At 32.7% G+C, this 16,510-nt stretch overlaps 1 protein-coding gene across 15 annotated transcripts in view; it reads right to left on the reverse strand.

The window, feature by feature from the left end:
- LOC106868181 (disco-interacting protein 2 homolog A) overlaps positions 1-16,510 on the reverse strand; it is a 262,625-nt gene that overhangs the window by 169,434 nt on the left and 76,681 nt on the right. For all 15 annotated transcript variants that reach the window (XM_052978508.1, XM_014913330.2, XM_052978512.1 and 12 more), the window contains exon 2: positions 10,669-10,740. In XM_052978508.1, coding sequence (XP_052834468.1) covers positions 10,669-10,740 — 72 coding nt within the window. The remainder of the gene's footprint in view (positions 1-10,668; positions 10,741-16,510) is intronic.

A 16,510-nucleotide genomic window follows, 5' to 3' on the forward strand; every position in this document is an offset into this window, starting at 1 on the left:
CACCATTTCGAGCGTGGCCGTTGCCAGTATCGCCTGACTGGCCTTCATGCAGTTGACACGTAAAAGCACCTACTACACTCTCTGAGTGGTTGGCGTTAGGAAGGGCATCCAGCTGTAGAAACTCTGCCAAATTTAGATTGGAGCCTGGTGTTGCCATCCGGTTTCACCAGTCCTCAGTCAAGTCGTCCAACCCATGCTAGCATGGAAAGCGGACGTTAAACGATGATGATGATTTCTCAGTAGTTAACTACCCTAAGAATTAAAGTATACCATTGCTCAGTAGTAACTAACAGCTAACCTTCAAATTTATAAAATATTTCCTTGCTTCACTTTGCCTCTTATCTTTTGGTAAAATAAAAATAATACTTGCACTGTAATTAATTTAACCCCCACCCAAGCCTACCCTTATAAGAACAGATTTTGAGCATATTTAAAAGAAATCAATATTTCTCGATTCCACTCAATTAATTAATGGTATATTTTGGTTAGAGACAATGATTGTTGTTATCTCTTGATAATACTTCCTAAGTGCTTCCTAAGGGCTTTTGGGTAAAGGTGGTTAAACAGAAGAGACAGTCTGAAACAAATCTTTTTGTTTTTTTCATAAATTGTCTGAAAATGTTTGGTTGTGGCTTTTGGGCTAATAAAATATCCCCCAGAATGTTGCATCAATGTATTTCTTAAAACTAACAATACTCTCTAGCTTTAAAAAAAATTAAGGAATGGAGCTAGATGATCTGAGAATGCTGCTATGCTGTTCAGAATGTTGTTGGTGTGGTTATGATAGAGAGGAAACTCATTTTAAGATCCCTTTTGTTTGGCATCTATGAATTTGAAACAACAGAAACAATTCTACAAGTCTACACTGAAAGTGAATGAGTGCTAAAATGAGTCAGAAGAAACAGACAATGAGAGAAATACAGTGGTAGGAAATATGAATCTATGTAAGATGTATTCTAATGCCATCTGTTATGATGTAAATAGCTTATTTTTCCTATGAATATTTTCTCACAAATCACAAGCTTAGCAAAATTATACACTTTGTAGTTAAAAATTGAAAACCTGCACATTCAGCATGAAGTTAATGAATTATCTCTTATATGTAATGTATTAATCAGTATTTTTAATGGCAAATAAACTATATAAAGCTGCTTCAATCTTATTTGCCAACAGAGAAATGGAGATACCAAAAGTGGCATTCTATAAAATGGAGTTAGCTCAGTATAGAACATTTCTAATGTTTCTTGGAGACAGAAAAGTCCAAAATAATGTAGAAATTAATGTAAAATGTAAGAAAAACATATTTCTATATTAATATTGATTTATGAAACAAAATATTGTATAAAACCAACACATTATCAAATTAATTTGCTGTAAAGATGTATGCAAATCAGTTGTTTAAATGTGTGCAAGAATAGGATTCAATGGAAATATGTAAAAAGATCAATATACCACAAAGAATAATATTACTGATGAGAAAGAATGAAAATTGAGGTAATTCAATAATAAAAAAATTTTTGGTACTAATCCAGGATTGTTATTGAAAATAAGACATTTTCTACCAACAACCCGGTCTCTCCATTGCATTTGTATAATTGCACAGTAAAAACAGACATGCACTGCAATGAGAACAGCTAAAGTGGGAGGTATTAAAATAGATTCCATTTCATTACAGTGTTGGTTGTATAGGAGACAAGTAGTGAATATATTATACTTATAGATTAAGGTACAAATCTGGATGATAGTAGTACCATTAATTAGTGTAATAGAAAAGACAAGCTATCAATTGAAACTGAAACCTAGTTAGAAATGTTTATTATACACAAGATATTCGGGTTAAATATGACAATATTTTAATGTCAATTTTTTAAGACAATTTTTTTTTTGTTATGAACAGCTTGGTGTATTGATGAACAGTCAACGGCATCAGGGAGTATAAAGATTAAAATTGTAGTTGAGAAAAGGTTAAGTGACATGCAAGACTAGAAGCTGTCTGAATATTGGAAAAGAGTTACATATATCATGATGAGTCATGCAGGGTGTCAAAATTCTGACATCATAGCTGCTGCTCAATAATCTGTGAACACTGTAAGGACTGTAAGATGTGGCCCAGTCAACTGCAACAAAGACTACAAATCCATGGCGAGCAGGAAGAGGCACAGCAGGCATTCTGACTGCGTCTGCACACCAGGAAACATCTAACAAACGATGAACAGGGCATTAGGTTCAATTTAGATGGATAGATGACTATGTGAAGCTGCTGGAGACTGAGGTCAAACCCTGGTTGGAGAGGGTTGCTGCTGAAAAGCCATATGTGTGTGTGGCAGCAAGATTCAGCTCCTTGCCATACCTTTGGAAAAAGTCAGAAGTGGTTGCTGAAGAATTTCTATGACTTAACCAGCTCCAACTTCTGGCTTCCTAATTCTTCTGATTGTAATCCCATGGATTACTATATGGAGGTGGGGAGAAGCTGAGAGAGACACCAAGTGCTCTGCCTGTAACACCAAGGTCAAGCTGATGACCAAGAACAAGGAGGTGTTGGAAGATCTTTCCAGGGAGGAATGCACACATTCTGAAGCCATTTTGATGTCATAGTGGATGATGAGGGCAGCTACTTTGAGTAAACAGTTATGCCCCAGCCATAATCTAGTTGATATTTTTTGATATTTTAAAATATTTTAATTTTTTGATGGAATATTGTGTTTGCTTTATCTTTCATGCAAAGTGCCAAATTTAGTCCAAACACCCTGTATAAATTTATTATGTATAGGTCACTTCACAACACTTTCAGAAATATTATGATACACTTTCTTAGAGCAGCTACAATTTATTTCATGCAAATTGTCTTCTACCTAAAACTGATTCAAATAAACCACAAACATATTAATTCAGGATCTGTTTGTATTACTAATACATAAGTCAGTGTTTATCTGAAATAAATATAGTACACACTTAGGAGAACATAATATAACTGCTCTGTTACACCTATTGATAAACTGACCTTATGCCTTTTTTGTGCTCTTTTTCGTTAGCTAACTTCCCTATAAACCACTTCTGAACATTAAATACAAATCAAAGGCAGGGAAGTGGCAAAATCATCACCACACCAGACAAAATGCTTAGAGGCATTTCTTCTCGCTTTACATTCTGAGTTCAAATTCTACCAGGGTCAACTTTACCTTTCATCCTTTCAGGGTCAATAAAATAAGTACCAGTTAAGCACTGGGTTCAACGTAATCAACTTAACCCTCCCCCGAAATTACTGGCCTTGTGCCAAAATTTGAAATCAACATAAAATACAAAAATCTATTTCTGTAAATTTGCTGACTATCATAAACTATAGTAAACTCTTTTCATAAAGTTTTAAAAATGGTTCCTTTAATACTTGTGGATTTTTCTTATATGTTTCAATTTAAGTGAAAAACTGGACAGACCAACAAATATGTCTCCAACTAACAAATTATGATGTGTGGAGGATACATTCATTTCATTTAGCAACTACCACTGAAACAGATAAATACTTGTATTTAATTCCCATGAGCAGGGTTATCTAAAAACCAAACTGCCTTATTTAAAGGAGAGAGGAGAATTATGTTGGACAGATAAGATTGAGCAGTTTTATGCTGGTCAAAAAAGCATTGTAAGTCTAATGTCACAAAAACAAAATGTCAAGCACAAAAGATGGTGATTTAAAAAAAGGTCTTTGTCCTATTTAACACGACAATAGAAATAATTCAAGAATATGCAGAGTGAAAGGAATTTTATCTAATATTCTGATTTGATAAATTAAATAATAATAAAAAAACACCATTTAAAAACTGGTGTCATTGCAATTGAAAAACATATTCATTTTATACTGCAGTATAAGTAATAAGCTTCTCATGAAATGAGTATGACAAAGATTTTATTCATGATTGTAGCTATTTCCCTTCTACTAATGCCTTGAAGAAAGAATGAATGCTACAACTTCCAATTCCTAACTTCCTGAAGCTGAGAGGGTTGGTCACCCATTAAAGAGTATCTCTAACAACAAACAGTCAAACAGTTGACTATCACACAATTACATTCTATTTATTACTATGATGAAATAACAATTAAGAATGTTGTGTGTGTGTGTGTGTGTGTGTGTGTGTGTGTGTGTGTGGTATAGAGAAGAACAAAGATTTCACAGCTTTCATAAATATGCGATCTCAGTAAGCAATACAGTGCTCATCCAAAAGCACCTGAAAAGTAGGAATAGAAAGTATTTTTATGCATATTGCTTCTTTAAGTTGTTATTATAAATCAATGAGTAACAATTAGAAATGAAGCTAAAATGTGGGAAATATAACTAGAGACATTAATAGTTTTCAGGATAAACTAACATTAGATTTCAATATAAAATACTGATAGAAATAATCCATAAATTGCCAACGAAAGCCTCCAATGCCAGGAATGTAGTTATATCTAGATACCATCCAAGCAGTAAAGTGTAAAATATGATGAATCAGAGAAGGAAGGTGAGGGAGAGAAACAGATCAGAAAAAAAAAAAGTGAAACATTCAATAATAGATTGGGCCAAATCTAGATTTAGCATATGAAAAAATTTTTTAATTCAGTAACATTCTAAAATTGGAGATCAATAGAAAATATTCTAACAATCAAACCCATGCTTTTTAACAATAGACAAAAATATGTTGAAGTAATTCATTCACCCACAAAAGTTTTGAAAGCAGTCCTTAATATAAAGACCCTTTTATGACTGGCAATGTCAAATTGCTGAAGAGTAGATCTTTGGATTTGCATGGGCCACACTGGAAGAACATCTATTAATTCACTTGAGAGCATTTGTGTTTTTTTTTTTTTAAACTACAGTCAAGATCCTGCAGGGCAAAAAAAAGTGTTAACTGTCTCAAATAAATAGACACTTTCAGATCAAACATCTAATTACATTTTAACTCTTACAGCACTGCCAGGCCAATATATCAGAATAATGCAACCAAAAATACCTCCATGTTTAACATATCAGCCAAAATAAAGCTCTCTCTTCTCAGTTGCCATGTTGCAGATTGTAATTAGCAGGTACTGTTTATGGACATTACCTGCCAAGTGAAAAACTGGACAGAACCAACAAATATGTCTCCAATTAACAAATTATGACATGCTGTACTTAATTTCTCAACACCTAGCATAAATCTGTTCCCTTCTCTACTATAGTTCCATTCAGTTCAGGAGAATTCTTAGTCTTGTGATCTACATGATCACTAGAGCTGATGTCATGAATAAGGCATTCAATAGAGTCTGTGAAATGGTTGATATTCAGAAGGGCAACCAATCCACACATAAGAGTATGACACAATCCTCCAATCTGTTAAATCCAGTATAACCATCCAACTTATATGAATATGGAAGACTTATATTAAAAGATAATGATGATGATGACAATATGAAGGAAAAATTACAGTGGAATAGGTTTCCTTTTACTTTCCCCACACCCATAGGAGGAGTTGAACTCAGTATGGCAAGGAGTGAAAATGTCACTTGGTTTACAGTAGGAGAATTGTTTCTACATTGCAGTACCTATTTATGATGAGGTGGCTGAAGAAGAGTATGGATGTATTTATTTATCTATACTCAACAGGGAAGCACATTACCTCAACATGAAAATATGTCATCTTTTAAATAGACAAGCTCTGGCATATTGACAATTCAACTGGTAGGTGCTGACATATTAACACAAGTTAAAAAGTAAATAATTTTTTACTTGTTTATATAACTCTTGGTTAGTGTTTTTAGGTTAACCTGAGTAAGCTTACCTCTCCTATACAGCCCAACTACAGTCTTTTCAAATGTTAGAAAAGAATCAATATATTTGTGCAAGAGATGCTGGACCATACCAGTATGCATGAGCAGAATACAACTAAACTGTCACTCTGCTTGTATTTTACCAGCTTCTCTGTTACTCTCAAATAATTTAGCTTGAATCCAGGGCTTCAATTACCAGCACAAATTTATGATTCACAAGTCAGAGGAAAAATCTCATGAATGAATTCTTTGTATTTCAGTGAAAAGTCATAAATCAATATCATGAGTCATAAATCAACACTGTAATGATTGAATTAATTTAAAAATGTATATGTAGTGTTCTCTCTACAGTTTTTACTGCTTATTTTTAGAAAAGCAGGAATACGTATTTGTTTGACATGTTATTAGTTGAACATACACACTGCTATACAATAATAATTAATAATTCATTGGAATTACTATTTCATTAACTACTATTTTAGAAGTGGCATATTTTGAAAAGTTATCAAACAGAAAATAAAACACTGCTTCTTAACAACATAAAATCCCTATTCACAAAAAAGAAAGAAATCTAAATTTTGTATGTAATTAGTCAAGGGAGGAGATTTAATATCCATGATCTTTATTGGTCCTTCCAGAGTAGTGAGATTGATGTGATTGAGGATTAGCTTGTAGGTTCATGCCTGCAGGAAAGACATGTATGAGGAGAGAGCTAAAGGCCTGATATAGATACACAACAGAGTGATCTTTGCCGAGACACTAAAGGATCAGATGATGGGGTTAAACAGAAAAGTACATAAGGCAAATTTACTTAAGAGCAATTTTTTCAGACTAGTATATTAGAAAAATAATGATAATGAGCATATAAAATTGACAATTTCCAAATATTCTGACATTACAATTCAAAAGTTCAAAAGTGTTAAGGAATTTATACAAAATCTCTGCGTAAATCACCATTCGATGTTAACACCAAGAAAAAAAGGCACTAGTTTGAAGAAACATTGACAGGTAGAGACCAGAAATGGAGAATAGTAAGTAGCAAATTTGGTTGCCAAATATTTATTGTAGTTTTTAGGGATTTCTATTTTGAGAGCAAAATGAATTACAAAGAAAGTATTGAACTAATGTGAAATGCTGAAAAGGTTACATAACAGACATTTCTACAAATACAGAAATATTCAGGAAATGCAAAAATATTTTTAACATATCTCAAATTGTTATTCTACCACATCCAATGAATAATGAATGCTAAGCTCAATTGTTAGTCCATCTGAATAGCACCCAATGCTATTTCTTTTTATAATTTCTAAAAAAGTTATAACTTGTAGCATACTACATTTCACCACATTTTAAAAATACAACGAGAACAGGATTTCTCTAATCTTTCCACTGATATCAATTAATCTCTTTCCTGTAAAACACTAATTCACTCATCTCTGCAAGTTTTTCTATTATTCCTTACTGAAAATACTATATACTGTTAATACTTTGATAAATTAAATGAATAAGCTATGAATACATCTTAATCACCAGAGTGCCACTTGTATAAGCACTCATTGCACAGCACTGTAACATTAAAATTTCAGTTCATAGTGTCCTTATTTAGTTCATATTTATATACATATAACTTCTATAATATTACTCATTTAAGCTATGTTGGTTAACTTGACATTCTTCATAATTTTCATTTATCATTTTTACTTGACATGACATATAGTTGACATCAGTAGTGGCATTCACTAAAGAAACAAAACCTTTGTTACACTGATGAAAAATATGATTAAGTGAACACAACCTATACACACATGGAAAATAATTTCAAAGCTAATAAGTTTTTCCACTCTTTTATACAGTTACATGGAAAGACAGCACCTTCACAACTTTTAAATGCGAAGGAGGTGTCTCTCTGGTACTTATTTTTGGTGATCTCTATTTGTTAAATCACTAAGTTATGGGACATAAAAGGACACAATACAAACAATAGACTAATGTAAACATACACATACATGCACGCGTGCACACACACACATACACACTTTCTATAGCTGATCACAAAATCATACAAAATCTGCCTCAACAACATCTGACCTATGCAAGCATGGAGAAAATGGACAATGAAAAAATTTCTTTAAACATATATGTGCAGATGTGTATCTGTGTGTGTGAGTGTGTGTGTGTGTGTGTGTGTGTGTGTGTGTGTGTGTGTGTGTGTGTGTGTGTGTGTGTGTGTGTGTGTGTGTGTGTGTGTGTGCATGTGCAACCATGCCAATGTAGATAGAGAATTCACTTTATTACCACGTAATTTTGAATTCTATTTCAGTGTGTAACACCTTGAACAAGTCTCTTCCGCTGTCGTCATTGAGCTGGTAAATGCATTGCAAGTGAAACTGGGAATCAGAAACTGTGTGGGAATTTGTCGTGTGTGCGTGTGTGCACATGTATATCTGTATCTGTTCACATTGTGACCATGTATAAGAAATGCTGCACCAAAGAAAAACTAACATTATCCTTTATCTTTTATTTTTTACTTGTTTCAGTCATTAGACTGCAGCCATGCAGGGGAACCACCTTGAAGAATTTTTAGTTGAATGAATTGACCCCAGTACTTAGTTTTGGTAAGCTTTCTACTTATTCTCTCAGTCTTTTTTGCTGAACCTCTAAGTTACAGGGGAAGATGATATTTCTTATTAAAAAATCATTCAGTAGCTCTGATTTTGACAAGTGGGAAAAAAAAGACCATTTCTTGCAAAGCAAGTAAGAGTTAGCAACAGGAAGGACAGCCAGCTGTAAAACAAAACCCCAACTTATATTTGTCCAACCCATGCTAGCATGGAAAAATGGGCATAAAATGAATCAATGATCAAACATGATAAACTCCTACAAAGTTTCTGCCTATCAAATTCTTCTCACAAGATATTGGTCAACTTGTGGCTATGGTTACAAATGTAACAACCACTCAGTACCAAGTGTTAAATTAACCCTTTAGCATTTAAACCAGCCATGTTCAGCCCAAATATTCTCCCTGTTTTATGTTCAAAACCAGCCAGGTCCAGCCTTTCACACCCATCCTACAATGTCATTCTAAAAATAAACAATATCACATCACTGAAAACTCAAAGCTATGAGATAATGCAAGATTAATTCAAAACAATGTGAATAAATAAACATTACATTTGATGGAATAATCTGAATGCTAAAGAGTTAAAGCTATTCTAATTCAAACAGATATGTTTCATATTTCCACAAATATATTTGGGAATCGATTCCCAGGGTTCACAATTCTCAATAGTTTTTAATGTATAATAATGATATTTTTCATTCAGTTTAACTTAGGATGGATGTAATGCTAATATTACACAACCACAAGGATTTTGTGTGTGTGTGTGTGTGTGTATTTTGTTGTTCCCGCCCCACTTTCCCCCAACACACTATCCTAATGGCAAGATACACAAGCATCTTCAATAATCCCAATTTGTAGTTCTTGACTATTTTATCAAAACAGCAAAGAATTTCTCTACATAACTTGGCACTATTGAATACCTTCTCTTTTACTCTTTTACTTGTTTCAGTCATTTGACTGTGGCCATGCTGGAGCACCGCCTTTAGCCGAGCAAATCGACCCTAGGACTTATTCTTTGGATGCCTAGTACTTATTCTATCGGTCTCTTTTGCCGAACCGCTAAGTTACGGGGACGTAAACACACCACCATCGGTTGTCAAGCGATGTTGGGGGGACAAACACAGACACACAAACATATACACACACATACATATATATATATATATATATACATATATATATATATATATACATATATACGACAGGCTTCTTTCAGTTTCCGTCTACCAAATCCACTCACAAGGCTTTGGTCGGCCCGAGGCTATAGTAGAAGACACTTGCCCAAGGTGCCACACAGTGGGACTGAACCCAGAACCATGTGGTTGGTAAGCAAGCTACTTACCACACAGCCACTCCTGCGCCTATATACTTCCCATATATTCATTTACAACAGTAGAAAATAAGGCAGTTATAGTTCTAACTGCGGTTCTCTCTTTTAGGTTATTAATAAAATTTTTGTTGAGCAATCTAGTCACACTATACTCATTTTAAGATTTTATTAAGCAGTAACATAGTTTACTTCTTTATGGGAAAGACACGCACAAACGCACGTACACAACTTTATCATTTATTTCTCTGAATTATAATTTCTTTCTTTCTCTGTTCAATGCTAGCTGCAAAAACAATGTAAACTTTGAAATTAATGTTTTGCTGTTGACTTTTATTATTTTTTCAGTGAATGCTTTGCTAAAACTTTTTTATTTATTTATTTATATCATAATTAAAAAATATATATTAAAAAAAACTTATACAATATCATGTAAAGTAATCACTGACTTTATTTAGTAATCACTAAAACTGGAATGAATTAAAATACCATTCTAATCTTCATGTTATAAGAGCAAAATATATATAATTTACAAAAAAAGAATATTTCATTGGTATAATAATTTGCATAATCGAAAACATTGTATTCTTTAATAATACATCAAATTATCTGTATAATAGTCCTGCAGCCTTGTGGTTATTATACTTGTTTAGGAACCGATTTAGTAGTTTAATAAAAATCAGCAAAATAGATGGTTCAAACTATGTGTGTGATTAGTCTCATTTGGGGGTGTTCTTGTTTTTTGCTCTTTATAGATAAACTGTTTTATGAAATAAAATTGAGACAAACATAACCTGTATGAAAGTGCAACTGTTTTAAATGCACTCTCATTAAAAAAATGAAGTTAAAAATTTGCTTATCAATTTATCTGAGAAAATAATTTGTTACGAGTAGCATAACTTGCTATGAGTAACACTTTATAAAATAAAAAAAATACCTGATTCATTTTTTCTGTAAGGCTCCAACAAACGGTTCCTTTTCTTTTCATATCCTTTCTGGGTAATATCACCTAGATAAAAAAGAAAAAAAAAAAATTAAGAAATGGACTTAAATTATGATATATGTATACATATATTGTAATTATTATTTCACCATTCATGAATACAACATTATTATAATCTAGTTACAGCTGGTGAACATTCAGCACTGTTCAATTTTTAAAAGTTTGGCATGAAGTCAACAAGTTCACATGAACAAAAGAAAATATGCTTTGGAGGAAATCAATGTCGCCAATTTTTAAAAGTTTTTCAAAGAATAAGCTAATTTTAAACTGTTATTCTTTATTGTATTTTATTGAAAGAAAGAAAGCTGACTAGCCATTAGGGTTTGGTTCAAATATACTAATTACATGATTCCAGCTTACAATCAGGGTTTACTTTATAATTCAATTTGAATGTAACCTCTAGGAAGTTGTATATAATTTTCTTTTTTCAGTATGAATTGTGTGGGTATTTAAATGTACACATGTGTGCGGTTACACCAATTATTTTTTTTTTTATTAGATTATCAAATTTAAAACATACTAAAACATACTGATTTTGATTCAAGCTTAGTATAATTAGTTATATAATGACAAAATTTCAAATTTAACAGAAGTTAATTTGATTGTTAAATGCACAGAGAAAATCCAAATCAGATTTTCAGGCTTTTACGAAAGAGGATTTGGTAGAAGCACTGCTGTTCCCATAAACCGCTAGTAAATTTTGATTTCAACATTTTTGATTTTACTCCTGTTCAAAGCTTGTTTAACAAATTATGTAGGGATAAACTTTTCAGTCAAACATCTTTAAATTTAAGATTTTGATTTGGTTGCACAGCTATGATGCTAACATTCAAACAAAACAATAATTACTTGTTTAGGTAAGCTACAAAGTAAATTTTTAGCCTCAAGGTGTATAATCAATTGAACTGACTAAATACATTACTGGTGCTTACTTTATTAACCTCATAATGATGAAAGATTAAGTCAATTATAGCTGCAGACCAACTACTGTAATGGATTCATCTGATGCTCTACAATAGCAACCAACATACTATTTTGAAAAGACACTTTTATAAGAATGATAGTGATTCTTTGTTTTGTGCAAATATTATAGCATTGTTCAATATTATATTGCCCTTTCTTGTACAATGTAATGGCTATCACCTGACTAATACAAAAACTATTTCAACCATTGATGAAACAGTTTTAAACAACTAACTGTAAAATAGTTAGAATGTGATTATACATATCTATTATAGCAGATAGAGATAGCTTCAAAAGAGAAAATGTGACTGCAAGAGAAGAGAGTTATAAAAAAAAAGACAATGAAACAAAGCAAGGGTGAGATGGTACTAAAAGAACATTTTGACAAGCCTTTTTTTTTTAAATGCATTATGGTATTTATTCTCACTCTAATCAGAGCTAGTGAATTTACAATTTTGACTAAGTTGGCTTAGACAGCTTCTACAGTTGAACATACACCCACTAAACATTCTGTTAACAAAAGTCACAGATTTGGGCTGGAGATGATAGACAGTCATCTCTTTTGGTACCCACAACCCAAGTGCCACCACAAAAGATTAAAGCTAAATTAATGATAGCGTGGTCGAAAATTTCTGCTGAATATCGACTCGAGTACAAACAATAGTAGCTTAATATAAACATAACATGGTAATTGCCTCACTGATCTACTGCACATGTGCAAACAGAATATTATTCTCAGGTACCAGTTGTCAAATGCTATGAACAATGGAGATTCTCATTTCATAAATACCATCTTTCATAATAATAGTTAAGAGGGCAACAAGGCCAACCCAACAGTCATCTCTCCTCCACTCATCATCCCTTTAATGTCTCACCTCTCTGATGTGATATAAAACCCTCCACTCCAGAGCTTCAACCTTCTGGTATTACCTCTCTACCCTCATTTATCATGTATGATGTAACTTGCAGATGTTATAACTTGAACATCAACTGCATCAATCTGGTTGTGTCTGCAAGGTTTATAAGTATTGCTTTCCCTTCTCTGACGAATAAATTAAAATTTATTTAAAAAAAATCAGCTGGTAGCAAGAAAAAAACCCAACCAACAAAATTCCTAACTTCTGTAGTTAAATGTCATTGACTGCTCAATTATGAAACCAATTTATAAAACCACAGTTTCCTATCTTAACCCACCTTAAAACATTCTTTAGCTTATCCAATATGTACTAGATCAACATTGAACAGGTACAAGTACACCTCGATGCATTCAAGAACAAGAGTAGGAAACATCTAGTTGATCTCTGGGAAGAACAAATGCCAAATGCCACTTTTTTAAAATACAGGACTATCTTCTCTGTTTGCACTTGTTTCTTAGGAAAACCTGTCTGCAGCCACCAAAGCACTCTTGCTGATCTGGTCATAATTAAAACATGTTCAGCATGTGGTTTAGTGAAAAGCATTTCAGTCTAAACTGACACAGATACAGCACTGAGTCTTCAGTAAATTAAGATTACTCTACGTTTGATTCATTTCTCAGGTTATTATATTGTTGCTGTCAGAAAATCATCTTTACTCAAAGGTCTCATGAATTTGTTTGCAGTTGCAAAGCTGTGAAACATATGGAAATACTAATAAACTGAAAAAACAACAGCAGCATCTGTTCCAGCATAAATACCTGTTGATAACACAGTATACATCATAAGACATTTTCACTTATGAGGATGGGGACTGGGGATGGAAATTAGTGAGAATAAACATTCTCTGCAATGATTTATTTCCATACAAACCATTACCTCACCTACCTTGTAAAGCAAGATACTGTTACTCTGAACATTTTGAAAAGAATTTTGAAGAATGAAGATGGCAAAGATAAAATCAACTCCACTGTTAAAAAAGTTAACTAAACCCATTCTCATAGCCTGCTATGTAATGTTACTAACTGTAAAAACCATTTAAAGTTTCTTCTTCTCTCTCTCTCACACACCCACCTGAACACACTCTCTCTCTCACTCACTGTCAAGTTTTTATTTTTGTTTGTTCATTTGTTTTTAACAGAAATAGTTTTAAAAATTTTATTAAGACACTAAGAAAGTGTGGAGAGAAACATCACAACAAAATAGAAAATTTATGGAAACTTAGTAACTCTGGTATAAAATTTGGAAAGAATAAGTAATTATAATTACTAGTGACAGAAGAAGTATTAATACCGAAAGGTACTGTTTACCACAAGAGAACCTTTCATATGGACTTGTGGTGCATAAATGCATTCATGTTTATAACACTGTCAGGCAATAACTGTCCACTGCAGCTGTTGGAACTGCAAAATCACATGATTTCACCCTCCTCAATGGCAAGCATCCCACTAAACACAGCCACTTTTAGTGAAAGATAAATAATACCTTTTGGTATTAATATTGCTTCTGTCCCTATTATTTTTTTTAATAGACCCACTGGCTACTTGTGACACCAGTGCCTGAGTAGACACTGAGATTCTATATATCACAGACAGGGAAATCAGCTGCTATGTCCAGTGGGACATCTGACATTGAGAAACCCATGGAAGGGTAAAATCATGTGCTCTAGCAGTTCTGGCAGCTGCAGCAGCTGGTCATCACCTATCAGCTATATAAACAGGAGTGCTTTCATGCACCACAAGTCTATATGAAAAGTCCTTTCATGGTACATAATGCAGTATTCTGTGTCCTAACACAACACCCACATTTAGTGGATGATAAATGTAATAATGTTCAATTAATAAAACTAAAAAGTAAAACAACCCAGTTTTCCTTCAATGCTGATCAAATTTGATGGTAAACTATATTGTCTCATTTTTATCAAGATTTGATAATTTTATCACTATCAAAATGATAAAATTAACTAGACAAATATATCCAAAGAAAAAATATTGAAAAAATGTTTCTCAGTGTTTATTAATGTTAACTATGAAAATCATAGAAGACTTTGTAAAGAAAGAGTGTTTATATATTGCAGGAATATAGTAAAGTAAAATAATTAATTTGATGGTATTTTGAAATGATTAGTATTCAAAACAAACAATAGTAATAAACCTCACTATTTAGTGTTGACATTAAGTAAAAATTAGCAGTCATAATTATTTAGTGGTGTTGCATCAAGCCAATGCTAAGCATTTTATTTTCTCCCACACCCAAATACATATGATATTGATCATACTGTAAACATATCTTACCAAAATATCTAAACACCACTGCTTTAAGATTAAACTTATATTTAAAAAAGAAATATAGATTTAGCACATAAACAAAAAATGCTTCTAGCTTCATGATATATGTAAACCGGTATTTTTCTTCAGTCACAGAGTAGTACCAGGCTGTGTGAATCATTTGGTATCAGCTACACAGAAAGAATACATTTCAAGAATTAAAAAAAATTTTATTGACCATCGCAGTCTGTTGGGTGTTTTTACATTATATCATTTACTTGTTTCAGTCATTAGACCAAGGCCATGCTGGGACACTGCCTTGAAGAATTTTATTCAAACGAATCAACCCCAGTACTTATGTTGTTGAAGCTGGATACTTATTCTATCGGTCTCTTTTGTCAAACTGCTAAGTTATGTGGGAATGTAAGCACACCAACACTAGTTGTCAAGTGGTGGTGAGGAATAAATACAGGCATAAACACATACACATTCACAAAAAGCTTCTTTCAGTTTTTGTCAGCCAAATCCACTCACAAAGCTTTGGTTGGTCTGAGGCTATAGTGGAAGACACTTGCCCAATGTGCTGTGCAGTGAAATTGAACCCAGAACTATGTGGCTGGGAAGCAAACTTCTTAACACACACCCATGCCTGCATCTATACATGTATTATATATGTGATGTAATAATTAAATTATATATTATGTATTTTCTTATGCTTCATCATGCACATGAACCCCAGTCTGTGGAAAATTTATCTTGTATGAAATCAATCCATGGTACCAAAACAGGTTGAGGACAGCTGCACTATATAATTAGCAACATAAGCCAAATGGAAAGCTTATTAACAACCTCTAAACCAGATCCTTCCTAAAAAACTTACATGTCTTTAAAAAAAAGCAGTGTTTGTGTATTTTAAGACCATGATTACATAACTCTACATCATATACTATCTACTTCTGTAGAGATGAATAGGTTTAAACAACAGCAACAAAAACAACTCATGAACATCAAGTCATTTCAAACTAAATTCTTCTTTTTACAATTTCATTACTAAATCAATTTCAATTACAACAATTTTTTTTTCTTTATTTGAATGAAAGGGTTTTGTTAAATAGAAACACCGATGTTAACTATTTGATTTTCTGACATGAGCTAACACAAAATAGTAACTTCTTTATCGGATAATAGATAAATGTATTGATAGTTTTACTGCTGTGTAGACTGAACTCTGTAATGGGATAAGGCCACAAATATGCAACAGCTGCCAATGCTGTCCTGATTAAGGTTATACAAACTTCTAAATAATCTAACTCAAAAGTATGAAAATAACATGCTAAATTATAAGAGAGTATTGTAGTTCGCTTGAAGCATTGTGTATTGTTTGTAAAGAATAAAAAGTTTTGAATGGTACAACAATACACTATAATACAAACAATGGGCTATATACCTGTTGGGATTTAGTCATCCATAGTCTGATAATTGTATTTCACATTCAAAATATTTGAATTTTAAAAACAAAGTGAAATAATTTCAGTAGAATTTATCTTTTTTCTTTTTTGCCTGAATAAATTTGATCACTTAAAAGATTACACGCTTCACACACACACACACACACACACACACACACACACA

Source organism: Octopus bimaculoides, chromosome 2, assembly GCF_001194135.2.
Source record: "Octopus bimaculoides isolate UCB-OBI-ISO-001 chromosome 2, ASM119413v2, whole genome shotgun sequence".
NCBI lineage: Eukaryota > Metazoa > Mollusca > Cephalopoda > Octopoda > Octopodidae > Octopus > Octopus bimaculoides.